This window comes from Musa acuminata, chromosome BXJ1-2 (genome assembly GCF_036884655.1).
Source record: "Musa acuminata AAA Group cultivar baxijiao chromosome BXJ1-2, Cavendish_Baxijiao_AAA, whole genome shotgun sequence".
Taxonomy (NCBI): Eukaryota; Viridiplantae; Streptophyta; class Magnoliopsida; order Zingiberales; family Musaceae; genus Musa; species Musa acuminata.
The window spans coordinates 27,606,686-27,630,088 of NC_088328.1; the positions used below are offsets into that span (position 1 = coordinate 27,606,686).

At 39.1% G+C, this 23,403-nt stretch overlaps 5 protein-coding genes across 5 annotated transcripts; 3 read left to right on the forward strand and 2 right to left on the reverse strand.

Annotated features, from left to right (window-relative positions):
• The first annotated feature begins 1,205 nt into the window (after positions 1 to 1,205).
• Positions 1,206 to 6,272, forward strand: LOC135606898 (transcription initiation factor IIB-like). The gene is made up of 7 exons (XM_065098255.1): positions 1,206 to 1,716; positions 2,900 to 2,924; positions 4,398 to 4,527; positions 4,610 to 4,740; positions 4,921 to 5,009; positions 5,626 to 5,702; positions 5,774 to 6,272. The coding sequence occupies exons 1-7, from the start codon at positions 1,364 to 1,366 to the stop codon at positions 5,905 to 5,907; spliced, it is 939 nt and encodes a 312-aa protein (XP_064954327.1). The 5' UTR covers positions 1,206 to 1,363; the 3' UTR covers positions 5,908 to 6,272.
• A 29-nt stretch (positions 6,273 to 6,301) lies between these two features.
• Positions 6,302 to 7,609, reverse strand: LOC135606902 (SKP1-like protein 5). The gene is made up of 2 exons (XM_065098264.1): positions 7,551 to 7,609; positions 6,302 to 7,217 (listed from the first exon to the last, which is right to left on the reverse strand). The coding sequence occupies exon 2, from the start codon at positions 7,115 to 7,117 to the stop codon at positions 6,617 to 6,619; it is 501 nt and encodes a 166-aa protein (XP_064954336.1). The 5' UTR covers positions 7,118 to 7,217; positions 7,551 to 7,609; the 3' UTR covers positions 6,302 to 6,616.
• A 411-nt stretch (positions 7,610 to 8,020) lies between these two features.
• On the reverse strand, positions 8,021 to 11,749 carry LOC135613040 (protein CutA 1, chloroplastic-like). The gene is made up of 6 exons (XM_065109974.1): positions 11,548 to 11,749; positions 10,416 to 10,531; positions 10,022 to 10,084; positions 9,286 to 9,317; positions 8,488 to 8,582; positions 8,021 to 8,365 (listed from the first exon to the last, which is right to left on the reverse strand). The coding sequence occupies exons 1-6, from the start codon at positions 11,586 to 11,588 to the stop codon at positions 8,281 to 8,283; spliced, it is 432 nt and encodes a 143-aa protein (XP_064966046.1). The 5' UTR covers positions 11,589 to 11,749; the 3' UTR covers positions 8,021 to 8,280.
• A 6,503-nt stretch (positions 11,750 to 18,252) lies between these two features.
• LOC135606906 (homeobox-leucine zipper protein HOX20-like) lies at positions 18,253 to 20,078 on the forward strand. Its single transcript, XM_065098270.1, has 3 exons — positions 18,253 to 18,751; positions 18,837 to 19,207; positions 19,316 to 20,078. The coding sequence occupies exons 1-3, from the start codon at positions 18,676 to 18,678 to the stop codon at positions 19,667 to 19,669; spliced, it is 801 nt and encodes a 266-aa protein (XP_064954342.1). The 5' UTR covers positions 18,253 to 18,675; the 3' UTR covers positions 19,670 to 20,078.
• Positions 20,079 to 22,584: 2,506 nt separating this feature from the next.
• On the forward strand, positions 22,585 to 22,977 carry LOC103976255 (uncharacterized). Its single transcript, XM_009391462.3, has one exon. The coding sequence runs from the start codon at positions 22,585 to 22,587 to the stop codon at positions 22,975 to 22,977; it is 393 nt and encodes a 130-aa protein (XP_009389737.2).
• The last annotated feature ends 426 nt before the right edge of the window (positions 22,978 to 23,403 follow it).

The window sequence follows — 23,403 nt, forward strand, 5'->3', positions numbered from 1 at the left end:
TATAATCTTGCAAGAAATGGAACCAATAGAAACATTCTGATTCCTTTGTCCTCAGGCTGGAATTTGTTGGCTCAAACAAATGCAATTCCTACCTCCCTTTACGCATCAACAAGCTGTACGCATGGTCGGAGATCTCAGTGCCTTTTGATGCTTGATGTGATAACAGCCGCCATTCCTTTGCAGTTGACTGAAGCTATATTACAAACACAAGCCGTGCATTTTAGCTTGCTCGTGATCAAGTTTTGACTCTTCATGTGGCTTGAGAAATAGACAGCCATAATAGAATGGAAAGAAGATGCCACCGATCACATAAAATTTGAAACAACCAAAAGCATGTACCAGATGAAGAATCACAATCTTTTCGAGTGGCAATTTCCAGGATGAGACTCTGAATCCATTCGAGTCACTGTGAAGAACAGGAAGAAATTTCCTCTGAAGAGAGTATGCAATGTGGAAGTGAACCTAAAAAGGTGCTTTCCTCAACAATGGAAGTCCCTGTGACACAGAACATGCATTAGATAGTGAGATGTAGGAAGACAAAAGTGTTTCCTTCAGGAAAGAAAAAAATGTGTTTTTCTTTGAAGGATGCCTTCAAATTGAGAAGACATTTTTTTTCTTCTATTTTTAAATTTTAAAAAATATTTATGTCTAATGATGTTTATGATTCTTACACATGTATTAATTACAATATGAAACCTATTACTTATACAATAATGCACTAATCAATTTTTTTGGAATGCATTTTTAAGGAAAGACTATAAAAAATTACAATCATATTGGAGATAAATCAATTTGAAATATAAAAAAAATTAATAATGAGGATAACAATTCAATCCCTTTTGTTTAAACAATCTTCTTATTCCAAATTAACATATGATTTATTTTTAAAAAAAATATTTCTAGTTAATTACTTTCGATTCTCCAAAATAGAGTTGTAAGATTTTGAATTCAAGGAATTGTTGACAATATGTTATATTATCGAATCCACATTTTTAGGGTGAAAATTTGTGATGTGACCATTGACATTGGTTGGCTGAGCAAGTCAACCTGAACCACTAAAAGTCCAATTGACGAATCCGACTCGATCGAGTCAACTTGATTCGATTAATACATGTGAAACGCGTGACATCAATTTCCCAACGCAATATGATTTTTTGAGATATTATTTAGTCCGATTCCGACCCAAAATACACCGCTTTGGTTCCCATTTCTTTATCTCCCGTCTCTTATTGGAGCCGATCTCGCGCTCCGGGGCGGCGGAGGGAAGAGACTAGAGCGCGAGCGATAGAGCGCGAGCGAGCGAGCGAGCGAGCGAGGAGACCGACGTCGATCGAGGGAGAGGATCGGGATTGGGGAGCGAGCGATGGGGGACGCCTATTGCCCGGACTGCAAGCGGGGGACGGAGGTGGTGTTCGACCACTCGGCGGGGGACACGGTGTGCTCCGAGTGCGGGCTGGTGCTGGAGGCGCACTCCATCGACGAGACCTCCGAGTGGCGGACCTTCGCCAACGAGTCCGGGGACAACGACCCCGTCCGTGTCGGCGGGCCCACCAACCCCCTCCTCGCCGACGGCGGCCTTTCCACTGTCATCTCCAAGCCCAACGGCGCCCAGGGAGAGTTCCTCTCCTCCTCCCTCGGTCGCTGGCAGAACCGCGGATCCAACCCCGACCGATCCCTAATCCTCGCCTTCAAGACCATCGCCACCATGGCCGATAGGTATCCTCTTGTCTCTTTTTCTTCTCTCCTACCACAATATGCTATGCTGCCAGTACGCGGTGCAAAGGACCGTCTTTCCTGTACGAATTTGATCATCGTGGAGACACGCCCGACGATTGGTTCATGTTTGGGGTTTTGTTCGATGGCGAATTCAATTTTTTCGTGTGTGAAAGATCTTGGTTTGTAGAATGACTGGGGTTAGCTGTTATCTAAACGATAGAAGGTCTGGGTGCAAAAAAGATTGGGTTTACAGTTATTTTTTATCTCCATATACTATGAATTTAATGCAAAAGTGAAAAAAATTGTGATGATTTGGTAATGAAATTTGATTTGTTCTTTCCAAGTTCTTCCATGATCTTCTATGGTTTGCCTAATAGTATCAAACGTTAGTTTTTCTTGAAAGATATGTCCTGTGGTTTGTGTCTATCTAGGAAGAACTTTTGGTACAATTGTAGTATTGTAAGAAATATAGACCATTACTTATTTGGAAAGGCCTGGATTTTAGGGATGGCAGAATGATATCTCCAGAATGGTGTAATGTCCAAACTGTGATCATACTCTTGTATAGAGTCACTAATTTGTGCTCTAACTTCTTTGAAGGAATAAAGAGGAGGAACGGGTAAGAAAGAACCATGGTTGGTTAATTCTAGGAGCTACGTATGTTGGCATCCTTAACAAAGAACTAAATTGACTAAAATTTTGAATTGTAAAATAGTCACAACTATTGCTATGTTGTCAAAAAAGTAATCTTGGATGTAGGCAATTCCAGCTGCTTCCACAACTGATAATTTTGCAATACCAGAACTGATCTTTTGATGTACATTTCTAATTGGAATGTATTCATAATTTCATAACATTGGAAAACCCTTTTTTCTTTTGTTTGTATACTATTGATGTGACTTGCATGAAGGCCACTTTGTCCCAATGAACTGATTCTTTTCATGCACTATTTAGGTGCCTTCAAATGTTTTTAAGAGCATGATTGATATTATGGTCTTTGTTCAGTTTATTTATATAAGATCTTCATGGGGTTCAGCCAGGCTAGATACTCTAATACTTATACAAGTTACATTAGTGGTTGATTAGCATGAAAATTTTGATTGAACTTTGTAATGTTTTTATATTTACTCAGATATGATGGTTATTGAAGCTAGATCTGATCTGTTGGTTTCTTTTTGTCTAGGTTGGGTCTTGTTGCCACTATCAAGGTACAGAATCTCGCTTGATTTTATTCTGAAGTTCCTTTTTTATAATTTTATTTGTGAAAGCAGTGTATCTCACTGAATAAACTTATGATTTATGAGGAAAAATAACAATACTTGTGTTTCTAAAAGTTCTGCTAAGCTTAGTATGGAACTTCATCTGTGGATGAGACGGATCAGGTTTATTATGTGCCTCAATCTTCTTTATAGATAATCTCTCAAGTGCCATTTGTGCTACATTTTCTCTTAGTTGATCAATTGTCCTTTACATGCTTAGAAAGGGGACAGGAATTTCAGGTTTTCATTACCATAGATAATTATATGGAAAGAAACATGAGGTCCTATTGACTTCTTAGATTCAAGTTACAAAATGCTGAATATGCTTTATTACAAATGATGGTTTTGTCATTCTTAAGTCCAAAGAGAGCTAAATCTCCAATAATCATTCATTTGGTACAAGAATCCGGCATTGAAATATGCATGACCTTATGAGAAGCTTGTGATTGAACTTTTACAGAACAGTCAATCTTATACACAAGAGGAGTGTGATTTGGACCATCCATGCTGACTTGCCCCACATGTTATTCCCTTATCTGAACATGAAATATTTACTTGGATTCACTCATTGTGTGATTAGGTTCTCGTGACAGAACACCAGTTGTTGGAGGCAATATTGCTGAAGACAGGCTGAATTAGTTTGTGATCTTAGGCGATTATTTTTAGGTTCATCTATTTATTTTTTTAGGACTGTCAACTCGACTTCCCTCTTTCTCTCATCACTCTCTCTAATTGCATCACTTATTGGATAGAATTATAAAAAGCATAGCTAATAACAGGCCACCTCAAACAGATTTTCATGCCAGTGATAATTGTAACATATTGTAATTTAGATAAAACAAAGATTGTACCTTTTGGCATATTTTGTTATTCTGTTACAATTTAGGACACTTAAGAAAGTCAACCTTTTGCTTTTCAGTTAAAGGATATTTTAGATATTGAAATCCTGACTGGAAGTTGACTACTTTGATCTTTGCGTCCTATATTAACTAGTAAACAAAAACTGTCATATAGTAGTAAACAAGATCCAAAAAACCATGATTGTCCTTACTTTAGTTACATTTATTGTCATTGTATCATATTTGTTTGCTCATCCATAAGCTAGTATTAACGGCTTTGTTATTGTTACATCCTTTTGCTATAATATCACCCAGAACTTGGAAGTCGAATTATGTTCCAATGTTTCTTCTCTTTATCCTATGTCATATCCATAGTATATTTGCAGTTACAAACATTTGTGGTGCATGGTTTATAAGTTCCTAGTAAAAGTTATGTGCTTCCTGCATACAGTTAGTTAGTAACCTAATTCTGTCTTCAATATAGGATGGTTGTTGACACTTAGCTGAATAGGATATCAGGTATAATTAAAATTCTGTAAATGGTTCTTATGCTTTATTGATAGTTTTATCTGTCACTTATTAGGATCGAGCCAATGAGATATATAAAAAAGTTGAAGATCTGAAATCTGTTAGAGGGCGCAATCAAGATGCAATTTTAGCGGCTTGTCTATACATAGCTTGTCGGCAGGAGGACAAGCCTCGTACTGTAAAGGGTACATCATTTTTAGGTTTCTCTCCTATTATGGTTTTCATCTTTAGTAGATATTGCTTAACTTATGTTTTTCCTTCATACAGAGATCTGTTCTGTTGCCAATGGAGCTACGAAAAAGGAAATAGGTCGGGCTAAAGAGTTCATTGTGAAACAGCTTGAAATTGAGATGGGGCAATCTATGGAGATGGGAACAATTCATGCAGGAGATTTTTTGGTTAGTTTTGGCATATTTGCTTCATCAATTGCAATTGCATTTGCCGTATCAAATCGACATTCATTTTCTTTTGTTCCTTTTCAGTTCTTTATCTGAATTTTTGACTTTTTAACTTGGAGATCTTAGTTTCTGAAACATATATGCTTATAATTTTTCATTGCTTTCTGCCCTGATGATCAGAGACGATTCTGTTCACATCTTGGCATGACAAACCAAGCAGTTAAAGCGGCTCAAGAAGCAGTTCAAAAGTCAGAAGAACTTGACATTAGGTATTACATTTGAAATGGGTTGATAGAGCTGATAGGCAATTGCATTTTAGCATTTTTGAGCTTTGCATTTGATTAGTATTTTAGCTTTGGGATTGATAGATCTTGGCATAATATATGGCATTATGAATTGTGATGATAGAACAAATACAAGACTGCCTTAGTGTGTTTTGGTCTTTTCATTTAAGCTTGTAGTTTAGCCTTGAGATTAAATTGATATCATATCTAGCAATGTTTCTCCCCCTGCTATTCATCAGATATTTTTGACACGTTCAATCTCTATCAGATGGATTGCTTGTGTACTTTTAAGAGTTCAAGATTTAGTATGGTTAATGCTACCAGCCACAGTGGAGGCCTGGATCTATTAGCCTACTTAGTGTTTCACACCTACTATAGCTCTATACCCTGTTACGGAAACTCTCAATCCTCCTACTCTCTACCAAATTTGAAAAATTAGTTTACAGGTCCATCAGTATCCGCTAGTAACGTAGATTTTTCGAGTTTCTATTCTTAGTCCATGCTTCTAAGCAATCACATTTGATTTCACGAAGAACCAGTCAGTTATCAGATATTATTGTCAACATTTTTCATATTGGAAAGCTCAAGTTTCAATTTGCAGGAGGAGCCCTATATCAATTGCAGCAGCTGTCATTTATATGATAACTCAGTTATCTGATGACAAGAAACCCGTCAAAGGTTCCACATTCTCTTGATCTTTTTGAGTTGCCATTTGGATTCTGTCTCTTGACATGAATGTTTCTTGGCAGATATATCCCTGGCAACTGGAGTGGCAGAAGGCACCATCAAGAACTCCTACAAAGATCTTTATCCTTATGCTTCAAGGATCATTCCTACCTTCTTTTCCAAGGAGGAGGATCTTAAGAACCTTTGCAGCCCCTAACTTATTCTTAGATCCCTACCTTCTTTTCAGCTCATGACTAAACATCCAAAGGAGTAGAGAGAACTTTTAGACTGAACTGCTGAGAGGGATGCTGCATTAAGCTAAAGATGGCCTGATTTGTGATTAGCATTCAATGTTGTTGCAAATTCGATCTGCTCGTGTTCATTTTTCTCTTCCGAGAGAGACCTCTGTTTTAATTTAGATGGAACATAATTAGAGTTTTAGTGAGTTACTTAAGGAGTCATTAAGCAAAAGGCTCTTGCTTCCGAATTCTTGCCCGTGCAATTTGCGACGGACGCTTATCAAGTACTGAATCGAATTATGTATGGGAACCAGTGTAATATAATTTGCCAGTTTCTCTTGCATATATATCTTTTTTATCTTTTTATTTTCTTTTTCTACTCTCTTTGTTGGCCAGTCAATCAACACAATTTTTGACACAAACGTACAAGGAATTAATCCAAAGATTACAACCACTTTGGTGTGTTGTGTGCTTTTCTTAGGGAATTATTATTCTCAGTTTTTTCTTATGCCTTTCTTTTCCTCTTTATCATTCCTCTGAACTAAATGAATACAGTAGAGAAAGGAGGATTGATTGGATGACTGATGCCGTCTTTGAGATGGAAGTCAGACCACAACACCAAGAACGTTAACCGGTAAACTGTCCAAGAACGGGGATCCCAAGAAGCGCACGAGTTGCAGGTCGCCATCATTCGAAGGCCCAGGGACACTCGCTCCGAATCACCTTCTCTTCCTCTTCGGTGAAGTCGGAGACGACGCCGAAGTAGTGCCTGACTTCCTCCACGGACATCTTCTTGATGGCGTCGGCCACGGCCTGGCTGGTGAGGTCGAGCAGCCGCGGCACGTCGAGGAACGCGGCTGCGTAGGTGACGTCCAACAGCATGTCCTTGTCGAGCTCCACCAACTCCTCGTCGAACTGCTCCAGCGCTTGCACGCCCCCCCTGCCGCCGCCGCCGCCCGCGTGCCGCTGGCAGTACTCCACCACCTTGCCGAGCACTGGGCTGGTGATGCTACTCGGGAGGGGGATCACTTGCGGGTTGTCGCTGCTGCCACCGACTTCCGAGAGCAGGTTCTTGAGTGTCCCGGATCGGTTGGCGGTGGCCATGTCCACGGTAAACTCCTGGCCGTCGTGGGTCTTGAGAACCACCTTCTCCTCGCCACCATCGGGCTCCTTGGTTCCCTCCGACATGATCGATCAAGGTTCCTCGAGACCTGAAGGGATCAAGAAACCTAAATCTCTTGGCAATCCTTCACGGCAAGGAGAAGGATTTCACCTCGCACCACCTCACCTTCGTAAGATAGATTTCAGATCAAGATCTATCCAGGATAACAGAATCTAACAAATGCAGGAGCTACAAAGGGATATGCACGCTAAGGTTTGAAGCATGGTGCAAGAACAACCAAGAAAACAGCATCGTCTTCTTCTTCTTCTTCTTGTTCTTAAGCAAGAGATCAGAGAACAAAGATTGCCTACACAGGAACAGAAGAAAAAGAATGCAGAACACGAGAACTCGCATGGCGTTCAATTGAGGTTCCACAGATGCCTTCTCCAAGACCCCAAAGATCGATCAAACACGAACGAAGCACAAAGAACAAATCGAAGAGAAGAGGGATTTGTTTACCTCGCTGCGGCAGAAGAGAGGGAGAGAGAGGGACTGTTCGAGGAGATGGAAGAGCAGAGATGATGTCAATGATTATGCTATGTAAACACCACATATTTATACTTGTATATGCAGTTGTATGGATTGTGTTCTTTTTATTTATTTTGGCAAATTGCATGAACATTTTTTTTCCTACTTTATTCAACATAACCTTTATAGCTTTTAACAATGACGAAATAAGTCGTAGAGACTAATACTGACTTTTGTCTGATCACTTGTGTAATGTGGTGCTTGAACTAGCCATGAAGTGTCCAGGAAACAGATTGAAAGCTCTCATGTAGCATTTCATAGATCGCACAGTGTTTCAAAAACAGTCAATGCACTTGACTCACAAAGCCTTTCACAGTATGAAATCAAGAAGAAAGGGTTGAACAGAATGCATGATGAAATAGCAACTCAAATTTATAACTATTTTATATGCAGCTGCATCACATAGCTTATGCAAATGCCACAATCCTGAATAATAAATAATATGAAAGTTTGTACAATAATAGGAATTGAATTGTGATTCAGTGATACACATCACAATCAATGGTTCCATACACATCACAGATGACTGTCAATTTGATATCGTAAACAGGATGAAAGAAAGCATGCTTTTAGCATAAGGCATTCTCGCCCTGTCCCTGTGTGGTATCAGGAATCAAACTCCATATTTCCAATAAACAGGTCGCATAAAAGGCTATGCGAATTAATTTTCTCGAGTACTGTTCTTGATCCACTCTAAGTACTTGAGATTGCCACCATTGATAGGTAAAGCTATGACTTCAGGAACACTGGAAGAAAAACTAATTGTCAGTTTACCAATAATATAGATAGCCAAATCATCAAACATAACCTGAATAATTGCAAATTAAAGGCTCATTAATGCTCAGTGTTCAGGCTGGCTGGGGCTTACTCGTACTCATGGTTGGACTGAACATGTTCTGTCAAAGCACTAAGAAGGGATTCCCTGGTTTTTATAATGAGTAATTCCTCAGAGTCTGTTTGTACCTGGAGATACGGAAGAGATAGATTATTTTAGTCAGCCACAGATGGTGTGTTTAGATATTTATGCATACCTGAAGAATAGCTAACATATATATTGCTAGTCCACTGTAAAAGTGTAAATGAATTTGATAGGGTTACAGGTATACTATCTGGATCCATTTGTCGATAACTATATTTTGTGAATTACCCACTACTTCTTATCGGTATAAACCAATCCCTGTAAGGAGAAATGCTTTGCACGTAAGCTTTGCAAATCACTCACCCCTATGATGAGGTCAAATTACCTTTACAACTCCCACCCAACACCTCTGACATAATCAAGCTACCTTCAGAAAACCATCCTACCAATCATGGCTAGAATAATATATGACTTCCGTAAATTTTCTGTTAACCATTTGGGAGTTTCGTAAAGTGGGTATATGAAGCACTCGCCCTCATCTCAGGTTGTACAAAGTTTCCTCTCATAAAATGTCATATGCTCCTAATTCTTGCTGTATCTTGCCTGTGAACTAATGAAATAGCAAGGACGTATTTGCTAATGAGGCAGGCAAAGCTGTGGAAAGAATTGTATTCTGTGTTGCCAAGCAACACACTTGGTCGTGCATAACATGCAGAATGTCTAGTTTATGACACTTCTACCGACATGAAGGTGTGGATTTCATGAGATATTTCCACAGTTTGTAGTTGAGCAGAATAGTAACTATACCTTGCCATCCCACCAGTAAACTGATTTGATGCCTGCAAACACATGGCACTAGCATATTTAGAGAAACATTCAGAAGAATTGATGTCAATGGTTGTATAATAAGCAGTATTTTTCTTAGGTCATCAAGTCAATGTCTATTGTTGAAATATTTAATAACATTTAAAGAGGTTACAATATTTAGTGACATTCAATGGAACCATCAACATATGTTGCTTAAACAACATAAACCTGTACTTTACCATGTGAGAGAGAATATAAAGTTTAAATAGCGAAGTTACTAAATCTAACTAATTCCTTCCTTTTTCTAGTTTAGAGCCTTTCACTCTTTTGGTTGGAAGATGATGCATTTGCAGTTTCTTCACTTTGAAGATTTCTTGTTCTCTTTTTCATAAATGGATCAAATATTTCAGCAGTCTGAAAGTGTAACAACATGTAAGCTTCCTTCCAACTTGATTCCTCAATTCCAATTGTTTTATTGAGCAATATATCTTACCATCAATGCTTTTGGTATCTATCATATTCGAACAGTTCACAACGACAATAAGATACCTCAAGGAATGAATTCATCCAATTCAAAAAAGACCCTTTTGATCAACAACTCTACTCATTTATGCACATAAATAACCTAGATATATGTTATATCAATATACCTAAAATACTTGCCATGCCCATAAGTAAGAAAAATGGATAAGATTTTTGCAATTTGCCATATATAAGGTGATGATTTTGCACATGCCTGGCACTTGATTAACACATGCAGCAAGTTTTTCCTGGATAATGCTTTCAGCGAGCTTCGTGCCTGCATTTGGATAGGCAACACTGATGTAATTATTGAGTAAAACATCAGGAGTGGCAACCAACTTTTGCGCCAAAAGAAATGGATCAGATTTTCTTGCTTAATCTGACTCTGTGAGCTATCATGTGGAGCTTATAACAAAAATCAAAAGTTTAACAATGAAGTACAACGGCAAGATGATAAAAGTAGTGAGCTCATCCGTTGATATTTGCAAATTTAAACAGAAAAACAACACTGGCTATTTGTGCGAGCCCAAAACACTTTTCATTGATAATCATTGATTGTCCAGTCAAGGATGCTTTTAAAAATGTTCAAAAAATTACAATAAAGATACCTGCTTCTTTATTTGGAACAGTAACATAAACAACTATGGACGGAACAGTGGTTGAAGTTGCATCCATCCCAGTAGAGCAAAGACTACTGGCAGATCGATTATCAACAGGCTTTACCCTGCACAAATGGAAAATTTAATTCATGAGCGGCAAGGAAAAGAGGCACGACATGAGAAGGTAGTGTCTGGTGTAAATAGATCTGGCAGAGAGCTATACTCAGAGTACAAGAACAGGAAAGATAAAAAACAAAGAAGGTGCCATCAACAGATAAGAAAAGGACAGTCATACACTTCAATAGATTTTTGCAAACTATATGGCAGTTGATGGAATCAGAATTCAAATCAGAGAAACGCTTCCCCAAAGCAAAAAGTAAATGCATACACTAGAAAATATCTACAATATACGAACTAGGCGTACCCATAGGAGCCATGACTTGTGTTGGAAAAGTTGGTCACTATGGTTATTGTCAAGCGTGCATGCGTTTGCATGATATGGCACTCATTGACATGTATAATATGCATGATACAAACAAATGCACCACAGTGGCAAATTAATATCTCCTTGACACACAGCAAACACTTGGATTTTGGGATATAGTAGTAAGTTTTGTTACTAGGATCAACAAATAGAAATGATAGCCTTAAACCTATAAAATTATTGCAAACAAAGAAGTTACAGCTAGAACAAGAAAGTGGCAACAGTAGTAGATGCCTATCCAACTCTTCTTCTTAAATGATAGTTAATTATGCATTCTAGATTTCGGAAATTAAAATCATGATTCATGTGCACCAGAGGATCGAATCAATAACTAAGATAATAACCATCATGAATCTCTAAGGTGCACCATGAATCAGGACCAACCCAAAAAACCATGCAACATGAAGGTCAAGCTTCAGGGTTAGAAAACTTATTTCTTCTTTGAAGCAATTAATCTTGTTATTTAATTTTGTTTTCATAAGATAAAAAGCTTTTTGATCCGTTCAATCGTTCTCCATACACCATCCACATTTCGCTTATAGATTATCACCATTTGGGTACAAAAGCTTTTTTTTTTTCTGGAAATTTATGCCATGCAAATTGGGCGATTCATTATCCACACCAGAGAGTAAGGGCAGGGAAGATTGGAGGATTTACCCCAGGAAAGGAATGCGGCGGTAGGACTGAGCGCACCCCATATTGAAGGCGAGCGCAGAAAAAGAGCCGAGGCTCAGAACCCACAGGCACCCGACGAAGGGCGGGGTGAAGGAGGGGTGGATGAGATGGAGACGGCCGGAGAAAGGCTTCGAAGTGGCATTGTTCCCCTTCTCCCTTTATATGTTATAGAGCACCGTAGATGACAGAGTGACCAAGCAAGTCATGTGTAAGAAGAGCCTCAGAGGGAGGGATGCTTATTCCTTGCTTTACCTTCGTGAGTCAGAATATTATAATTATCAGGGGCTTTTATGCATATTGATGCTTGAAGCACGAATCAGGTATATTTTATATATTAACCCCTCATATGTTCATATTTATCAACTCGAAAACACTTGGCAGAACCGTTCATCCACCTTCATCTAGCATCTCAGCCGTCCTTTCTTCACCGAGTCAATTCAAGCGGGGTCCACTCGATTGACGGTCGAGATCTTACTGGGATCTCCATCGATCGCTCTCTTTGCCTCTGCTTCCCCAACCGAGATTGAGTTTCTCGCATGAGCGAGGCCGCAAAGATCAAGAAAGATCGGAGCCACTGGTGGTACTCTCCTCAACCCTCGCTTCGCCGACGACAGCATCGCCAATCTTGTCGAGAGCCGGCGGATTGATTCGCGTCGGGTACGTTGTCTCTCCTTTCTCCCAACCGTGCTTCATTCCCGTATTTATACCCGACTTGAATGGTTCTCCGCCTTTCTGGTCTCTTCTATGTGCGAAAGTCGGCTTCGTGAATTTGACTGGAATAAGTGTGTTTCCGTCCCAGTTCTTTGATTTTTTGATGGAAAGTTCAGTTCTTAAACTCGGGGTTTTGGCTACTTGTCGCCATTGTTTTATTTCACGTGGCAAGCGATAAACATTCTTCGTCTTCTGATGGCGTATTTACTTATGGACTCTGATATCGTTCAGTAAATTTGTTATGGTTTAGTATGTATATCGAGAATCTTTACTCTAAACTTTCCAAACTTTTTCCCGCTATTATTGTCATTGTATTACTCAAAACCATGAACAGAACATGGCTTCCTATCCCTAATAGCCATGGATTGGTTGTTGGAACATTCGATGACTGTAGAGTATCTACTTGTTTGATCAAATCCTGCAATTGAAACGTATAGCATGATACTAGTACTTATCATTTCACTTTTGTTTTTTTGTGACTTTATTTGATGATTCTATGCAGTTTAGGTAGGTATTTCACCGAATTCGATAGGTTACTGAAACCAATATTGGTTTGATATTTATATCCTTTGTTATAGTAACGTAAAACACAATACTAGTCCATGTAAGTAGAACATTTTGTTTTTTATTGCTTCATTTAATGATACCAGGTGGTATGGGTAGGTATATCACCCAATCCAATAGGTTACTGAAACCGCTATTGACCGATATATATATTTGATTATGATAAAATAAAATGATCACTTTATTGCTTCCCTTGTGCATTAAAGATTGTGATTTTCTCTTATGTTCGAGGTTCCTATTTAATATTATTCTTTCAACCAGGTGACGTCTATGATGGTTATTATAGTGATGAATGTAATTTTTTGTAATAAGCTATAATTTAAGTCTCGGTCCAAATTTTGTCCTAACATAAATGCATGCTACAGAATGTACATAGCCGTCTACCAATGCCCTTGGTCATAAATTCTTAGATTGCTATATGATTTGAATCTTGTTGATGTGTTAATAGAGGTTGTAGTTGTTTCTTACCTATCTTCATTGCTATTTTTTTCGTCCACTCGAATGTTCCACTTCCATCTTTCTTAGTCATCATCTTTACATTGTTTGCTCATGTTTCATGCTTTATTCAAGGTTATATGCTGCACTTGAAGCGATTTACCTATGTACTTATAGATATGTAGATATAGTTCAAAAAATCTCTAGCTGTACAGAACTAACTAAATTATTGTCTTAGCATGTGTTTCCGATAGGTCTTTTCATAGTCATGTATGATACATTTTATCAGATTTTCTACATTTTAGCCAATAATGTGTATTTTCAACTATAATGGTTCTGCAACTGGATTTTTGTTCTTGGGTATGAGCAAGATGAATATCAAAGTTCTTGCTACTGTATGTAGTTACGAATGTGGTTTACAGTTTTTCTGACTCGTTGACAGTATTAAGTGTTACACTCAAGATGAACAAAAGAAACATGAGAACATTCAGATCCATAGACTTGAGCTGTTCTAATCGGTCTTACATGTTAACATCCTTTAGTACATTAATGGCACTCTCTTTTCTGATAAGGCATGCTTGACTTGTAAATTTTTATCCTCTTTGTTATATTCTTATCATATACTATCTATTTTCCATTAGAGGAATCTTTGTTTGTTATTATTGGTTCTTCTTTATGTCATTGGAAATTTTTACTGACACTTTAAAGCGATGAGTAATGTCCCAAATTGTCTAGCATCAAATCCAAGATGCAATAGGACTAGTGAGTGCTCTGTGTTAACATAAAAGGATTCCTTTGTTGTTTGCTTTACTTTGAACCAAATGTACCTGAACAAAGTTTGATAGATAGCCAAAGACATTGCTTGCATCCCATTACTTTTTTCCTTTAAAAATTCTATAAACTACTCTTGTATATGCGCCAGTTGTAGCTACGATTTCAAATATTGGTTGGATTAGTATGTACCAATTAGTCTTTATCAGTCTTAACCGATGATCAGTATAGAATCATATAGCATGGTACAATGTTTTTAATTCATGGTTAGTACTCATTTATTTTTATTACTGGTACATATTAGATTTTGTGCAGCTACTGCAGTATGCCAATATTTTTCTGGTCCAACAATGTGTTGAAATTGTTGTGGACTGAGATTTTAAACTTAAGCTTGGTAGTAGCCGTTTTGAGTCTTTTGACTGTGTATGATTGTACGAAAACTGGATGTGCGTCTCTCTAGACACATACTGTTTATTTCTTTTTTCTTTAATTTTTTATGGCTGTGACAAACAGTTTCTGAAAGCAGACTTCCCCTGTAATAACTATTGTGATACAAATTTTCTACATGGAACTGATCTGAGGATTTAGAATTAGTATTATATTCTACTTATCATAAGCTACTGAAAACCAATTAATTCGTTGAATAATCAGTTCTTTTTTCTATCATCTTGAGCTAAATCATGGTTTGCATAGTTTATTGTCTATTTGTGATGTTAGGATGGCCTCTGGTCTATTAAGTGTTGATAACCAATTTCTATCGTCCTTTCTTTTCTTTTGTTAGCATAGTATGTATGCCTCTTGTCTGATTTCTCCCCATTGTTATGGTTACCTATGTGCATGATTTCCGACCATAACATATTGGTTTACAGATCTTTCGAATTTCTGGAGTGTATCAGGATGCATGAGTTTGCAGAAGGAACTTTACTTCCTTTCGAGTATGCCCAGAGCTGACCTGTTTTGATGAATGGTCTGTTCAGGTACATCGACCACCTGTCGTTCATGCATATTCGACAGTATTGTTTAATCTATAAAAAAACATTTCTGTACTCGGTATTATCAATTGCATGCTCAGTAAAATAGGATCAGTACTAAAAACTTAATTCACAATAAATGCTGAACATTAACTCTCATTTTAAACTTGAGGAGACACTGGTGTAATTGACATAAGATGGTCATGTGAATGGGTGATGACATACGATCGGTGACCAACAATTTCCTAACGTTTTGCATGCTTGATATCTACTTTGGCATATCACTTGGCCATGACATTTAGGGAGGGAATCATAATCACAGTGGTGCCCATGTTTTTTTTCCTTTTTTTCTTTGGTTAAGAAAGGCAACTCCTTTTCTGTTCAGGTTTGGGCTTGAACAACAAAAAGTTTGATGCTGATAACTTGCAGCTCAAGCGCTGGAGCAAGGCACTGGGTAGTCTACATCTGAGATCACTGATGGCTCCACCACCAATGAGGAGTTTTGGTTTTGGTTTGATTAAGTGCTGATCCTCCCATATCTGATTATATCAACGGAATAACCAAAATCTTAGATATTGTTCTTATTGGCTTCTAAGGTGTTGTTTATTCTTGATAACATATACATGCAATCATCTCCTGATACTAGTTGGGGATTTTGAACAAATGGGTTGTTTTTTTGCCCTTTTTGAGCTCCACGATGATCACATGGGTGGAGAGTGATAGTTGCCAAGAGCTGAGTACGACGTCTTGCTGGCTGGTTGCATATCTGTAGTATGTCAGGCGGCAGCAGTAAGGAGCTCTCTTTATATTCTTCTTTTTGGAAAAAGGAGATCTCTTTATACATTAAACAGTCCCTGCGTTTGTTTGTTCCTCATTCGAAGCCCTTCTTTCCAGCCACATGAATCTCTCGCTAGTCCTCCTGTTCTCATGGCTAATACCTTCTACAACTCCGGGCCGCTTCGTCCAAGGTTTTTCTCCCTCGTCCTCTTTTGTGTGAAATCCACTGTTTTTCTATGCTTTTTTCTTTTACTCCAAAGATTGCCTGAAGTTTTTTTTGGTGGTTCGCATTGCAGAGATGGCTTCAGTTTGACCCAGCAATGGCCTCGGATGAAATCCAACCGCAGATCGATCTGGTCCACGCAGACTTAGATGAACACATCACGGGCCTTCGTGGAGATGCAGTTAAAAAGCTGTGAGTTATTTTGTCCTCCTCGTGGGGTTTCGTCAATTCTTTCATTTTATCCTTAAGCTAGTGAATTTATTTCATACTTTAGTTCTTGTATTTACTATTTTAACATAAATTTATATAAAACATCATCAAAATTGATATCATAAAAAATTTATGAAAAATATATAAACTAAAAAAGAAACGTTTATAAACATTTTATAAAGGAGCTCATGAGATTCGGAGTCAAAAGAATCTCAGTTACAGTGTTCAAAACTTCTTAGTGTATCATAAATAAATCTCCAAAAGTATATCTGTCTGCTATCAATTGCAACTCTGATCTGGTCTCAAGAATGTCCCTTCCTAAAGGAACTTTTCCCCGAATGGAATCACAGGCCTGGAGGAGAGAGAGGACACTACTGAGCTGTGAATCACAGTTTCAAGTGAAAGAAAAGTGGGAAGTAGGAGAAAGACATGTTTGCTTCATGTGCCAAGTCAGAACCCCCACCCACCACTTGATGTCGGAGGGGTCAGCCTGTCCAATGACAACCCAACCCACCCCAATCCTGCCCGCAAAAAAACATAAGTCTTTAAAGTGAGTCAGAGATGGCTGGCCATGTGTGGCCCTCCTTGGTTGCTTGGTGCAACTTTGCTGTTGCGGTTTGCCAAGGATGATACCTGCATTACCTCGAGTTGAATTTTACTCGCTCGTGCTCATGACAAAATTCTAAGGTGACCAAAGTGGAACAAAGGGAGTTGTCTTCTCTGACTGTTTGGACTTTTGGGAACAGGTGTAGGCCTGCACCTTTGTCTATCTGATACTCTTGCAGTATCTGGTTTCTTTTCTACTCTTTAGGTCTTGTTCTTCCTAAAGGAATCTTTTCTGATGTGAGATCAGATTTAGTTGATAGAGTATATTTAAGTTTATGTTATACCAACATGGAACTCGTTGCTCTATGTTGAGTATCTCTTCTTCCCTTTCCAGGATCATTAATCGGGAGTTTGTTATGGAATTAATATGCTCGAGTTAACCGATGACATTATTTCTAATTAATATGCTCTAAAAACTTCAGTTTTGGTATACTTAGTTTGATCTCAGACTTGTAGATAAGATAGTGAGAATGTTCATTGAGGAGCTGTAAGACAATAACAATGCATGACCACCATTAATAGAAGGAAAACAACTCAAGGGCAATAACAAATTAAAAATAAATGTTTCTGTTACATCAGAGATATATCAGGCAATCGCTTTGATTGTTCCATTTGAGCTGATGTGATTAAACAAAAGATAAATTGCATATATCATAAGAACAATATAAGGAAAAACAAGATTATTACGATCTTGAGTGCATTTATTTGGAGATCAAAATGCTATTATTTTTGTAGTTATGCAGAATAAGATCAGCATTCAACTTCAACTTAAGTTCCCCAATTAGTGACCAGTGCATGACTGTAATATATGTATCACCAAGGAACTCTCAGAGGGAGTACTTCACACATGAATGCTCAGCTGAATTGTTGCTGAGAGATGAGAGACATATATATCTTGTTATTGTAATAGTAGATAAAAAAACCCATGCTTGATCAGCTTGGATATTCTAATGCATAAACTCAAGGACACTTGAAATAAAATGAAAGCTAGAGTTTTTTTTTTCCTCCTCAGAAAAAGAAAAGAAAAGAAAAAGTCCAGAGTGAAAACATGAAGACAAGAAAGGAATCAATTCCCACTTGGCTTATTTTATTCAGTGATAAGTGTTGAATAGACATGTTGACAAAGTGGCCAATGGTTTTGAGATGTCTGCCAGCAATTCTGAAGAGATAAGAAAATGATAGGTTTGGTTATAATATACAAACCTATTTAAGGCCCTTCAAACAAAAACCACTCAATAGCATCTCTTTCTGCATCCAATACAAATAACATCATTTCATGTACTTATTCAAAAGAAACCATGTGTAATTGGGTCACCATCACATTTTAGTATTACTTCATGTCCCCTCTCCTCCCTCTTTAACCAGGGTCACCCTCTCAACCCCACCACCCCCACCCCCACCCCCAACCCCAACCCAACTCCCAACCCAACCAATGTCTTGCTGTCTTTTATTTATGGACTCCACAAAAGTGCTAGATTTCCACAGCTCCCTCTCTCTCTCTCTCTCTCTCTCTTGCCAGATTTTATTGGGTTAAGAGCAAGCTTGCAGATCCACAAGGAGGAAAAAGGTTCAAAGGAAGAGCTTTGCATCTGGTGATGGGCTCAGAAGAAGGAGAGGAGGGTGAGGTACAAATACAAAGAAGAGGTACACTGGAACACATGTAGCTCCCTTTCAGCCAAGCCTTCCTCTTACCTCTCTGTCTCATCTTCCCCGTCTCTTCTAAACCTTCTCTGCTTCCCACACCTTAAAACCATGTAATATCCCTTCCACTTCGCTTCTGTTTCATATCCTGCTCGGTATAGCCCACCACCAAGGAGAAAGGAAGGCAAGCACCATACCAAGATGAAGAGGCTCAACAGCTCACACTCCTTTAATGGTCTACAAGGAAAACCTGGCCTTGTCCCCGTCTCCTTATCAGGTTACTCTCTCTCTCTCTCTCTCTCTCGTAGACTACCTTGTCTTTTCTTTGTTGCTTCAAAGTGATCTTTTCTACTTGTTTTCAGTCGAAGAGAAGGGTAAGTACGAGGCCGTTCTTGATGGAACGGAGGAGTTGGACGGCTGCGAGGAGGAGGAGCTCTGCGGTACTGGCCTGTCGGGCTTGGGAGAGAAGAAACGCCGGCTCAGCGTGGAGCAAGTCAAGGCTCTGGAGAAGAACTTCGAGGTGGAGAACAAGCTCGACCCGGAGAGGAAGCTAAGGCTGGCACAAGATCTAGGTCTGCAGCCGCGGCAGGTCGCGGTCTGGTTCCAGAACCGCCGCGCTCGCTGGAAGACGAAGCAGCTTGAGCGCGACTACGGCGCCCTCAAGGCCCGGCACGACGCCCTCAAGCTCGACTGCGATGCGCTCAGCCGCGATAACGAGGCTCTCCTAGCCGAGGTGAGCACACACAACTCAAGATCCTGTCTCATGCGTACTACTTGGAAGTACACATCATTAAGCTACATATACACACACTTGTATTCATATTACTGGCGACTAATTCAGATAGCAGAGCTGAAGGCCAAGCTCGCAGACTCTGGGATGGATGCAATGGAGTCCGAGACCAAAGCAGTGGAGGAGGAGAGACCTCCTTTGATCCACAAGGACGGCGCCTCGGATAGTGATTCCAGTGTGGTGTTCAATGATGAAACAAGCCCTCATGCTGGGACTGTCTTGCACCAGCACTTTCATATGGGATTCAGGTCTCAGTGTCCTTTTTTGCCCTTTGAGGACAAGGCACAAGCTGAGAAGGGCTACCTGGATGAAGAGCTCCTGGCCGGGGAAGAGCTTTGCAGCAGCTTGTTCTCGGAGCAGCAAGCACCAAACTTCTCCTGGTACTGCTCTGATGAATGGGACTAATTAGCTAGATAATTAGAAGTGCTGTTGCAAAATGGAGGTGGGTTTGGATTCTCTCCTGTTAATAATGGTGGTATCCTGTGATGGATGTATGACTCAGCACAAAGGGGGCATAGTTTTCCTGGCTGGAGAAGGATAGGAAGAAAGTGAGACCAAGGAGAGGGGCCTCTTGTTTATGTAGAATTCTATTGGAAAGAGCACTTCAATTAGAGAATGAGACAATAAATAAAAGAATCAAGTAGTGAATCCATGGAGATCAAGAGTTCATGGGGTTTTTGTTGGTAGTAGGTAGGGTGGATGTTCTTCACATTGCTTTGTGGTAGTGGTGGTGGTGGTGATTAAAACTGTCTTTTATGTTCACTCCCATGCTTGGAGTAAGATCATGCATGACAAATGCTGTAGCCTTCTCGAACTTATCATCCCTCTGTGCCTGACAAATTTACAGCAATGTTTCCCATGAGAGTTAAGAGCAAATGGGGAAACAAGAAGCGCAATTGGAGAACACCATAAAGAGATGATGCTGATGGGAACAATGAAGAAAAATAAGAAATTGCAAGACTTGTAGGTTTTATATTGTAAGCTTTATATTAAAATATATTTTTCCTACGTTTAATAAAAGTGGTGAGTTCATTGCATCTGATAAAAACTGCACAAAAGCTGGATTTATTGTATGTCACATGGTGGGCATCGATAAGGACATACGAATTGGAGGAAGTAAAAAGGAGAAATAATACATATACAAATGCAGGTATCGTATCGATCAGGTCTATAAGATGAAAGCATTTTATCTTCCCTGCAAGTAAGTTGTGTCGTTTAGATCGCAGAGAGTATGAGTGGATCGGGAAACGTGTCCTTCTACAGTGGACTTTTTAGCCGTCAGCTTTGAAAGACGTACCCCCATGATTGGATTCATGTTTGCTGTGCATGGTGCAAACCACAAGACATTTCCTGATTTCTATCACCTAATTCCTCAACTACAACAACAATGAAGACGACAAAAAAAAGAATCAATTAGAGGTTCTCGATTTACTTAAAAGCTGGAGAAAAAAGTTATGGTGCTTTTAGTAAACAAAACCTTATCATCTTTTGTCCCTTTTTTTTTTTTTTCTTTTTTACTTTATGTACTTTTTCCCCCTTTAATTTTCATCCCTTCCGATTGCTTTTTCTCAGTAAAAAAAAGTACAGTTTTGGATTCTGTGAATCAGGCCCTTTTTGATGTCCCCATAGAGCCACTCATTGATCCACCGTTCTTCTTCATGGCCTACTACGAACATTGGGATTTGGTGGAGGTGGAGACTAAGCTATCACATCGTCAAAATGATTATTCTTTTCCTTCTTTTTTTGGTGAAGATGTTAGGAAATCATCGACATGTCTTTCTTGTTTTGGGGAATCTTTGAAGAGTTTAGGAGAGCAGGATAATAAGACTGTACATCTTATCTTGGTTGGAAGAGGAAACAGAATCATGGAATTGAGAGAGACAGAGAGAGAGAGAGTGACAGGAGGTGGCACACATCTTCTGCACTAAGATAAGCCCTGCCCTGAGATGAGGTTGATGCAGTATAATATGCATATGGTTACGAGCAACACTCGTTAAGTAGGTGTGACCACAATTCATCTTTAGGTGTTGCTTGGATGCTCATTCTTATCTCCTACCGTATTTGGCTTAAGTCAATCATATGCACCCAACAAAGTGATTTGATTGAGGTGTTGTCTAAATCAAACATTTTAATTATAAAAAATGCTTGATTGGAGAAGTAGCAAAGTATGAAGCTACAAAAGGAAGGATTGTTGAAAACTCAAGCATCAAAGTCCAAGTTGAGAGTGCCACAAAGATGATACCATCCTTCCATTCTTGGAATGCTCTGTTTATTATGTATGTCCAAGAGGGATTTAGAAGAGGAAATATTCCTCTTAGAGAGAAGAAGATGGTCGGAAATGTGTCAAGCTCAACCCCCACCACCCTTCGATCTACTAATGCCCATGGTTTGGTGCATTTCCCATTTTCCCTAGTAGTAGACCCCAAGCATTGAGAAAGCCAAATCATGATGATTCTGAAAGCTATTATTTTACATGTGAAAAAAATAATAATAAAGAAGAAAGGGACAATCCACATGCACTTGTTTTTTTCTTCCTTCTTAAGCACCACCTTTGGAGCTAATCATTGGCTTGCTTAGCAAAGGATAGTAGTCTCAATTGGATCCCACAAATGACAACAATCCTGGAATTCTGAGGCTACAAAAAGTGGTATGGCCTCAGTTTGAGTCTAACATTTTATTTAGTTCATTTCACTGGTTGGTCAAGAGAATAGCAAATAATATATTTTGGTGTGATGCTGTGTTACTATCATCGAGTTGAGTTGAATTCATACATGAATTCTTTTTTCTTGTGTTGGTAAGTATACTATGAGGCAATTCGTAGATGATAACTTGACATTCTTATCTAAATCAAGTGTTGTTGAGGCATTCATTTTGTTTCTAGGATGAAGAAGCATCTGTTCATATAAAAGATTACTGGGCTTCATATGGCCCTATCATTGGAGAATATAATTATGCTTTGTCAAAATGATCGCCATTCGATCGAATCATTTTCTAGCTTTTTTGTTTCCAACTTGTAACATAATAATTTCAATTAGAAAATATTTCACCTCAATCAGATTTGAACTCAGTATTCAGAAAAAAATGAGTTCATATAGTTGATGTCAAATAGGAAACGCTGCAATGTGTCACTTTGATCTGTATCCATCACACTGGGGTGTGTGCAATCGATGGGCGTACTGCCATGGCCAAGTCATGTTCCAGGAAGGAGGAAGAAGACCAAGCAGCAGCAGAAGCAACGTGGAAAACAAGCACAAAGAAGAATCCTATGACCTCTCTCTCTTTCTCTCTCTCTCTCTCCATAGATGTCAAGCAGCTAGCAGATGATGGAAAGGTCAGTTATGGAGGGCAGGTGCAGTAGGCACCCAGCTAGCGAACAGGCCGCAGGAGTCTGCCCCTTCTGCCTGACCGAGAGGCTGGCTCATCTCTCTGCAGCTTCGTCTGCAACAGCCACTGTTGCTTCTTCCAACGCCTCTTCGCCAGGGAAGTCTCCTGCCTCCAACTTCTCTTCTGCTATCGCTTCTCCTCCCCGCCGAGAACTCAGGCCACCACTGCCGAGGCACAGCCCCTTGATGGCTTCGATGCAGAAAGAAGAGAGCCACAAGGAGAAGAACCGGAAGAAGGCAACGAGAAAGAAGTGGAGCTTTTGGTCCAAGATGATGACTGGATCATCAGAGAGGAGAAGAGGGGTGGAGGGAGATCAGCTCCACTCTTAGACTGATGCCAAATGGTTGGCAGGAAACTTCTGCACATTATGTACATAAACTGATCTCCCTCTGTTCATCAAAATCCATGAGATTGTGTAGAGAGAGAGAGAGAGAGAGAGAGAGAGAGAGAGAAGCCTGTGTTCTGATACATATAACGAACAATTCTCTAGAATCAATAAAACTGGAAAGTTCAGCTCAAGATCATGGATTTGGTTTGTGTCAAGATACATCCTTCACAGGACATGCAATTTGATCTACATGGGTCCATTAATATCTTTTTTTTTGTGTAAAAATGTTCATGTAATGATTTATAGACAATTTCAATAAATATCTTTTTCTCTTTTTCTCAGCACCTAACCCACTATAAAATCCATAAAAAAAACCTTATTAAGTTAGATGATTTGGATTAACACAAATCCTCAAACAACTATATAT